The 10,542-nt window shown below is 29.8% G+C and overlaps 1 protein-coding gene across 3 annotated transcripts in view; it reads right to left on the reverse strand.

Moving 5' to 3' along the window:
• Positions 1 to 10,542, reverse strand: part of LOC106457512 (cytosolic phospholipase A2-like) — a 54,765-nt gene that overhangs the window by 27,018 nt on the left and 17,205 nt on the right. For 2 of the 3 annotated variants that reach the window (XM_022383482.1, XM_022383481.1), the window contains 4 exons: positions 7,490 to 7,545; positions 5,438 to 5,462; positions 4,830 to 4,911; positions 161 to 307 (listed from right to left, as the gene is read on the reverse strand). In XM_022383482.1, the coding sequence (XP_022239190.1) occupies positions 161 to 307; positions 4,830 to 4,911; positions 5,438 to 5,462; positions 7,490 to 7,545 (310 nt within the window). Of the gene's footprint in view, positions 1 to 160; positions 308 to 4,829; positions 4,912 to 5,437; positions 5,463 to 7,489; positions 7,546 to 8,361; positions 8,425 to 10,542 lie in introns of those variants that run through there. The other variant, XM_013916938.2, reaches the window with a different exon arrangement.

Consider the following 10,542-nt stretch of genomic DNA (forward strand, 5'->3'; position numbering starts at 1 on the left):
ATTTTAAAGTTACTTTTTAACCCATTCAACTATTTTTAATTTAATTTTTTGGAGCATATCATTGAAAAAAAAAAATGTGACAGACTTAGAGAGCACAAATAATCTTTAATTCTCAGTTACACAAGCAAGCTAAATTTATTAAGAGATTTTTCATTCATACCTAATATTTTATCTTTCTCTGGATCCACAACAAAAGTAAACGTTTCCTTCCAAGAAGGGTTAACTAAATTCTTTTTCCATCTGGTTCGTTTCTTTCCATTTGGAGTACATGGAACTTTAAGGACAATATAGGGATCTGGTGTGTCAACTGTACAAGTAATAATGTTGTATAAAAATAAATAATGAAAATGATGTAAAACTGACATTCACAACAGTACAATGATCATCTTTTCTACCCATAGAGAGTATTTTTTCATAAATCTTATGAACCAGTCAACAAGCAATTTCATTTAGATAGTATTGCTTGAAGAGTGCATCATTTAGCATATAAATGATAGCAAGCGGCATCCAAAACAAGTGAAAAAAAAAATCAATCTCTACAGAGGGTCTGATCTATGCTAATTTTTTGTTCAGCAAGAAAAATTCAGAAAGTTTGCCTTAACAAATATGCTACTTCAAGCAAAGTAACCGAATTTTACACAAATACTATGCTTGTTTAGTTATCATTGTTAAGAACCACCATGCAACTTTAATAGTTGGGGAAATTTTTTAAATACAACTGCCTAGACAGTGGTACTTAATTCTTATGTTGAAGATAGAGGAAATTAAAAAAAAATGCCATATGCCTAGTTTAGCTTTAGAAAGATACCACTTTGGCTACTATATTTCACATGCTCTTAGCTAAATAGTTGAAAAACTCTTAAGTCAAGCTACACACTGTCATTGTTCCCCCAACTTTATAAAAATAACAACTGTTTTATATTCAAACTTCCATTGTTCCCTATACTTTTATTCAAACAAAAATAATTAATTGTGACAGTATGTCGCACAATCGAAAAACCTAAATTACTTTAGAATAATAATAATGTGAATAAAAGGCTATACACCTAAACCAAACAAATAACCTCTTGTTAACAGTTATCAATAAAAGTCAAATAAATTTATTTAAATACATCTAATGAAATTCAAGAAGTAAAAAACATGGCTGATCAAAATTTACTCAGTGGTCATGTGTTATATATTTTTCTTGTTGTTGGTTCATCTGTACTGTACAAAATGTACTATGAAATAGTGCAGCTGTGTACACATACAGAGGAGTCTAGCATCTCTAAAATTAAATCAACAACAAAAAAAAATCTACTGTGACATATACTTTACAAACAAAAACCAGACTATCATTTGGGAGTTTGCCAATGTTTTTTCCCAAACATAGAGATTGAAGCAATCTTCCATCTCTTTAAACCCAACAGAACAGAAACACTAAATCTCTCATTATTCATTATGCACCTTAACACTTAAAGATATTTATAAAGTTTCAACCAGCAACTCTGGTTAATTGGAAACATTTGTTTGTACATGCAAATGTGTCTTATGCTGTTAATTAACAGAAGTGCATAGAATTTATTATCTATCCCACAGGGGTGTAAGGAGACTCCACAAAAATAAGTGGGGACATAGGGACTCCTGGAAGCCAAAGGGCTTTAAGTTACTCTAAAATGAAATCTGTGGCACTCCTTGACTTGAAACATGTTCAATATTTTTTATTTCAATTGTGCAAAAAAATATTAAATCTAATACAAGAGACAAAAAACACAACTTAGATATCCCTTTTGCCCATCCTAAAAACTGTCAAAAATAAATTTACATTTATTTCAAACCTATACCTCATAAATAGGACTGATTCGTGCTAGTAAACAAATGCAAATGTTACAAAATTGAATTGTACTGTCATAAATGTAGAATTTCAAAAAAAACCATACATGACAAAACTCAATTTATGACAACATAATAAATTAATTATATAACCTAAATTTCTCCCTATCTTGTACTAGTTGCTTAGAAAAACAAAATTTAGGAGCGCAAGAAACTTCTACATTGGCCAAAATTGTAAAAAGACTATTACATCAGCCGTTAGGATCCTGAAAATATGTTTATTACTAGTGGTAACATGAAAACTTTCATAATTGCAATGGAATGACTGGAGAAGTGGAAATATGGTAACACAGTATTCAAATAATGGAACGGCTTTTGGAACAGGCACACACACAAAAATGTTGGTAATGTATGACACTTGCACTACTGTGCACTATTGATCCTATGCTCCTGCCTATCATAACTGATAAAGGCTTCTAAAGACAACAGATTGAACAGAGCAGAAAGGGTTTAGTTTTGATAGGAATAAAACAGTGGGCTAAGTCTATATGGCAAGTTAGAACATATATACTACAATAATACAACCAAATGTTAAGCTAACTGAAGGAAACAGCTAATAAGAATCGTTTGGTTCATAAACACTTTAGAGCTTCAAAACCAGTCATGTAAGAAAGCATTATTCAGTACAAGTCTAAAAAAGCAAGGAGAAAAAAAAAGAAGCTAAAATTCAGTGCAGCATACTTGTTAGATAGAGCAATTACATTCCTTTCACAACATTTTTATTCATTAAAGCATAAAATTCCTGATATAGTAAACAAAGGGGAATCCAATTATGAATAAAGAGCAGAAATGTAAAGGTTGTGTGCCTTCTGTCAAACAACCTGCCTTAATCAGGGATTGAAGTTGGCATCCTTAGGTCACTTCAATACTCTAAAATTCATGTTCTACAAGCCAAATTTAAACCATTGTTCATACCAAGAATCAAAATAACTTCCCACATAACAAGATGAAGGCTTGTTTTGAGGTCGAGAACATACCCAATAAAACAGGCACATCAAGTAACAATGGGAAGAAATACCAGACTAACAATATTCCTTAACTTTCTTCTAATCTAACAAAACCTGCTAACCCAGGGGAAGAACAATGTAAAGAAACATTATGCCAACAATATTCCTCAACTTTTTTTTTACTTTATGACCCAAAAACAAAACCTGCTAACCCAGGGGAAGAACAATGTAAAGAAACATTACGCCAACAACATTCCTCAACTTTTTTTTTACTTTATGACCCAAAAACAAAACCTGCTAACCCAGGGGAAGAACAATGTAAAGAAACATTACGCCAACAACATTCCTCAACTTTTTTTTTTTTATGACCCAAAAACAAAACCTACTAACTCAGGGGAAGAACAATGCAAGGAAACAATTGATGATAACAGTCCTTATGAACCAACAACAATATTTCCTAACCCAGGGAAAGAATGATGCAAAGAAAATTAAGTCAATCATCCAGTGAAGAATATACATAAATAGTTTAATCTGCCACACGTTTAATTCAGATGTCCCTCGGGTATTACACTACCATTAGATTAGCACTAATGGCCTCAAATCCATTTAATACAAACCCAACAAACACCTCTCAAGTCTGCAGCTGTTCATTTACCATCCTGATCACAACATAAGAGTTTCATTACGCATATATAAAAAATAACACAATTAGCAACTGACTGTCAGAATGAGAAGAGGCTATTAATTTGAACACCAAAAAATAGTTCTCATGTAGCTGACCTAATTTTGATTGTTAAGATCTCAATCTCCAACATTAACCTAATTTGTAATTCTGTTACACCACAATTACACGTGTTCAATTCACCCAGCATTGTGGCTTTTCTTCTCCATAATAAAACTGTAGGTAAGTAAAAGTGGAAGACATGCGAACTAGCTTTTTTTTTTAAAAAAAAAAAACCACTTAAGAAGATATGGGTTTTTTTTGTTGTTCTTTTTGCTATAACTCATTACAGTAGGACAAACATAAAAATCATTACAGACCTGAAATAAACAGTAAGGTTAAATAATTGTATACTGAATACATATTTTTAGTTGGACATGAACACACAGTTAATGTACAAAATTGTTTATCTGAATAACTGTGCAAAACAACCAAAATATGAACTTGTTTGAAAGCCTTGAAATGAGATAATATTTATATAAATTAAATACATAATAGACATTAAATTACCATAACTATCAAAAAAAGAAGACCAATTTGTTCCAAACAAGCTATATTTCTTTAAATTCCTTCCCCCTACATTTAATAGGGTATCATATTCTTAAAAATTTATAACTTTACTTGTGTAATGATTAAACACTTTGGCTCCAGGCCAACTCCATACAAATTAATCCTTTTATAAATATTATCTTGCACTACATTTCATATGCATACTGATTAATGATTCAGGGTTGGTATCTATGACAACTAGCACATGTAAACGAATTAAAGTTGTCTGGATTTTTTCTTCAATGACTTAGTGATCCTTATTGGGAATTCAATTTATCTTGAGTAATATACTGCTAGCCAACATTTCACTAAACTCATTAAACTTAAGAGAAACTGTTGTGTTTTGTTTCTTTTTTTTACCTAGTAGAGAAAAATTAAATGTTTTTCTCCTATTTTGTATCAGAAAAAATATGTTTTACATAAAAATATTCCTATTGTTAGATTGTGGCTTACCATATCTGTAAGTTATGTTTAACAGAACATTATTCTTTAACAATATGAATAATTGAATGGGAAAAATGTTAACATTCACTTAAAAGATTTATTTATTTTCTAATTAGCAAATCTAACTAGACAATGTGTAAATGTGAAATAAGCTGAAAAAAAGTCACTATGGTCCACCAAAACATGCAAATAGCCTTTAGCCTAGTGCATACAAGAATTCATTGTGGTTAATGTGGCACAAAGTTATAAAATTAAATTTTACGTCTTTGGACAAATCTTTTTTTTAAGCTGCTTACCAAAGTCAGAGAGTTTTCCTTTGGTAATGCCAGTACCTTCAAGAACTTCAACATGGAGAATGTGACAGAAAGTTGGGGACACCTGTGTAAAAATTCATACATCACAATTGTTTATATAAAACTTTCTTCGTATAACGTCAACAAAATTCTCAAATTTTAAGTATACCAAAATACAGAAAATCACACGGCAATTACTCAAGTTGATTAAAATTAGATGACAATATTTTGTATACAGCCAAAGTTTATATGAATAGCCATATATATATAAAATAATATTACATAAACATGCTGACATATTTATGCACTGCATCATTTACAGTATCATCCTTCTGAATGAGATTAATAAATGTAAACAAATATGGAACAAAAAAAATCATATAGGATGTGCATGCATATGTCGGAGGGATATACCTATAGCACGAGCTATATATGTGAAGCTCAAACATTTTTTCCATAAATACGCATCAATATCACGAAACCATTTCTTATATTGCTTACGAGTGTTATTCCAAAGCTTAAGTTAACAATTTAAGTAACAACTAGACTTACTGAAAGTTTCCTGCCAAACTAAGAGTTTGTCAACATATGTACAAGATATAAAAACTTACCGCAAAAATCTGGTATGGGTTAAATCTGTAAGGATGGGAAAAAAGAAAACATCATAATTAGGGTGAGTAAACAAATCATAAGAATTTATCAATTCCACTGTAAACACCAAGACATAAATAATCATTGTACATGTTTTCATTTATAATGTGACATAATCTTAGTGGTACTATAGAGATTCTTAGACAGAAAAACAGTCATTTTCATTGAAAAACAGCAAAATCCATTACTATATTCATACATTTAAGCTCTATCCACTTTCGTACGTTTTTATTTTTTTTATTTTTATTATTTTAGAACAAAAATTGAAACATTAAATGTCCTGTGCTCAGATTTTGATAAATATTTGGGTTTAAACTTGAAATATATTTACCACTAACTAAAGACTACTGGTATTTCATTATAATGCAACTGTTTATATTGAACATACAAATTTATGAAATTTCAGTAATATTTCTTTTGCAATTTTTTTCAATTTTTCACCTGAAAAACAATTTAAAGTTTCAAATACATAAACAAAGTTTTGTCACTGATTTTTCTTTGTGAAAGACAAAGGTTCTAATGCAATTAACTACACTTTGGGTTTACAACCTTAATGCCCCAAATGTTATATTATGCTAGTCTGAATATTTTCAAATAAATAAATGTCTTTAAATGTTGGTTATTATATCAATAGTGGATCATTTAATATTTATTTTATTTTGGCTAATCAGTTTAAAAAAAAAAGTTATGGTGAAACATACAGCTTCTCAAGGGGCACTTGCTATGTTTTTGAAATAGTTACTTCATTTATTTAAAAAAAAATCTCAATGAAAATGGACAAACAATACAATAAACAAGTTTAAAGTTCCAATAAAAGCTGAAATTTAATTGTGTGTGTGTGTGAAAAGCAGCAACTGACCTCACTATTAATAAGATCATGTTAACATGGCTAAAAGTGGTATTAATTTTATAATAAGTATGATATGACAAGATCATGTTAACATGACTAAAAGTAGTATTAAAGTTATAATATGATAAGTACAATATGATGAAAAACTTACTATCTTGCTTCATAATGAATATATAATCATCAAGAAATTTACATATAAATGCATTATAATATCACTTAGAGTTTGCATTAACCTTTTATTTTGAAATTGGCATCCCTCTTTGGGCCTTTATTATTCACCGAATTTGTGACTGATGTAAAAACTTAACATTTCATATTACATGACCAAATCCATTGATGCTGACAAACTGAGACAGTACTGCATGTAGTTCTTAAAAAGCTTATTGAATAGTGACACATTATAAAAATGAGTTTCATAAATTAAGTAGTGCAACATTATTAAAGTGAAAATATTTACAAGGAATTTATAGTTTGGATAATATAATGTTTGAAAAAGAATATACTTCAGTGTAATTAAAGCCTTAATCTGAATCTTCAGCTCTGTTTAATAATAAAATAATATTATGATGGGACTGGTTTAAAAAAAAAAAAAGAAAGAAAAAAAAAAGACATGTTTAAAAGAGAATATTACTCTTGCTTTGAAGAAAACTCTTGTAAAGCTTCATTTAAAATATTATGTTTTCCTTTATTCTGATTAATGTAGAAAGGACAATGATTAGTTGGAAAGATAATGATGCCCTTTTTAAATTGTATGAAAATTGTGAATTCAGATTTGATTAAGGTGTTTAAAATGACATGGAAAACTGGAAAGAAAGTTTAGTTTCAAAAGGATAAGACTGGAAATGGTAAATTAGATGCTACTGAAACAAGATATGGATCTCTACGTGATGGATTATTTCAGAAATTTTCATGTCTTTAAATTCAAATTATGGAATAATGTGTACAATTACTGAGTTAGCTAAAAATTCTTAAACTTTTGAAGTTCAGGTGATTTTTATGAACAAAAAGATATAATTAATTGCAACTTTTTTAAATATATTACTTGGAATATTTATAGGTAAAATTACTGGACTGACTATCCTTTTGTCATCCACTTATTTATGTGTTTAAGTCCAATCCTACTATGATATAAAAGACTGAATATAATAAAACATCCCATTACCCTTTGTCTTCTTCATGGTGGTTATTTTGACAAGTGTTTAAACATTTGAATGCCATCTACAAAATAATAATAAAAAATAGATATACGAGATTCTGCAATAAATACTATAATTTAACACGGACAATTTAAGGTAAAACTTAAAACCACTAAACTGTAAATATACATGGTTCAGTCTTCTCAAATTTTTAACTATATAATGTTGTACTAGCAAAAGAAATACATTTTAATGCCCAGACATATAAAAGAGAATAAAAGTTTAGAAACATTTACAAGAGACCACGAAAATCCACATAACTTATAATGTTATATTAATACGAAGTACTAGCGTCATTACTTGCAAGACAAAATAAAACCCCAACTTATATTTTTTTTTAATCAGTGTATTCAAATGCTTAATATTTTCTTATCTACCTTTTAAGTATTAAATGTCCTAATCAATAGTACTAATACGCAACGCACGACAAATTTTAGAGTTTAAAATATTATTCAATCTTTAAATTTAATAAAAATGTATTACCTAATTATATTACTTCCAGTTTCACGCATTCTTTTAACTTGTGATTTATTTTGACTTATATATTCCTGATTATACCGGTATACATTATTTACTAATTTGTTGTAATATATAATATATATTACATCCCACTTACTTTGCTTTAAATTTGACCAGAAACGTTACAAAAATAAAATTTTATAAGTTTATAAAATAAAGCCATATCTGTTAATTAGTAAATTTAATTTTTTAAACTAAGAACGAAAGTAAAAAGTAACATAAATTTACTTGCAATATTTAAAATGTCAAACTCTGTTAAACTGTAAAATATTCCATGAGAAATGACAAACATATCAAAATAAATAAACTCTGTACTCACTATACTAAAATACAACGTTACCGATCCTGACTGACTCTTTTCGTATCGCCGCTCATTCCCCTGCTCTTGTTTATTTATAGGGTATCATTGTTTATACTCAACCACTGAAGCGGAACGAATGTATTTACTTTTTTATTTCAGTTATAGCGCCCTCTCTTATAATATTTAAAAATAGTTCTCAACTGTTTATTTATTTGACCATTTCTAATCTTAACAAAATATTACTTAATATGTGTTTTTGCAATTAATTAGTTAACTTGATTGTCTGCCATTTAAATATCTTAACAGGAAATTGCAACTTGCTCATCTCCTTCCTGAGAAATCTAGCCTACTTGATAACTACTGTAATGTTTCCGTTAGGATATTATAAGCAAAACATGATAATAACTTAATGCTTTACGTTTTGTTTTAGTTTGGAAGTCATATCATTTGTTATCAGTCGGGCAGGAAGTGGTCTATTTGTTAGCGTGCCCGGACTGTGAATCCGAGGAATCGTTTCTCGCGACCCGTTACCACAAAAATACACTCCGTACTTTGGGATCGTGGGTGCGATCAAAGAGTGACTATCAAATCCCACTGTTCGATCAGATACAATTAGTCTAAGAGTTGGCGGTGGGTTCTGTTTACTAGCTACCTAACTTCTAGTTAGTGAGCCAAGTCTATCAGTTTAATTTATTTAGGACAAATACGAAAACCAATACTTAAATTTAAACCTTTAATTTGATTATTAAATTCCTATAAACACGAAATCATCGGTAATGTAAAGAAGTCATTACATAAACGTAGTGTTCTACAAAAACTAAAAATTTAACATATATGTTAATTCTAATCTTGTCAAACATGAAAAATGTGAAATAACTTTTATAGGTACGAAAGGTATTGTTTAAATGAACGGTTTTAAATACATTCTCATTACTAAAACTGATAAAGGGTCAAATTCATATCATTTAATGAATTTTTCAAAAGTAACAATTTGTTCAATCTTTGATTTTATTTATGTTTAATTTAACTGTTGGGTGAATAGTAATAGCTAAGTAATTGAAACTGTGTTAAATTTTATCATATTTTCTGTGACGCTCTAAATTTTTACTTGATTGGTTTTGTCACACATCATTTTTATAATTGTAAAAATTTGATCCGTATAAAAGGTTATTTTTAACATCTAAATTTACTTTTTGGTTTTAAGCGCAAAGCTACAAAAGGGGCTATTTGCGATTAACCCATCGCTCTTATTTAACCATGATTTTTTAGTGTTTTGAATTATCTAGCTTACCACCGAGTCAAGGGAGAGGAGCAACATTAATTAACACAGAAAAGGTTTAGCTCAAGATAGAAATATTTATTTATGGTAGTTTTAAAATTCGTCAAAGTTATTTTTACAGACTCTTCTAGTCCCCACTAGGTCAGCAGTAAGTTTACAAACTTATGACGCTAAGTTCTTGAGTTCGATTCCCCGTAATTAACAAAGAGCAAATTGCCTATTGTATAGTTCTATACTAAAACAAACAGATAAGCTTTTCTAAAAATGTTTATCTTACAGATAGAGAGACGCTAGAAGTCGCGTCATCGAACAGAAATTTTTCTCTAATTGGGAAAGATTTTTGAAATTTTATTCTTGAACAGAGACTTTTCCCTAGTTTGGACAGATTATGACTAGTTATAACATTGTCTCAGTACTTGAGGTATATTTTTTATTAACATACAATCAGAAGAATATTTTCGATGTTCTTTGATATGTTTTCAACTATATTTGAAAACAAAATCTTCTATTATATTATGGTATCCAATTTTCACCAGTGACACGATTGAAGACTTAGCTTTCTCGATAATACGATTGCTCTACCTCTTTTCGCCTTCTTTGTAAGTTAGTAGTTTTGTTTGTAGGTAAGTACAAAGCTACAGAAAGGGCTATCTGTGCTCTGCCCACCATGGGTATCGAAACCCGGTTTCTAGCGTTATAAGTCCACAGACATACCGCTGTGCCACCAGGGGCGCTGGGTTTTGTCAAAGTATTTGACTAAAGCAAGTATGTACAATTGTAATTTAGCTTCTAGACTGGATTACACTTGACAAGAGATTATAACCAGGAGCGGCTCTACTATAAGATGGGGGGGGGGCTGAGCTCCCCCCCTTTCTTTAACCCATCGCGCGGTTTCTGTAGGTAGCTGATTAAAGTTTTTT

This window comes from Limulus polyphemus, unplaced genomic scaffold, assembly GCF_000517525.1.
Source record: "Limulus polyphemus unplaced genomic scaffold, Limulus_polyphemus-2.1.2 Scaffold341, whole genome shotgun sequence".
Lineage (NCBI taxonomy): Eukaryota > Metazoa > Arthropoda > Merostomata > Xiphosura > Limulidae > Limulus > Limulus polyphemus.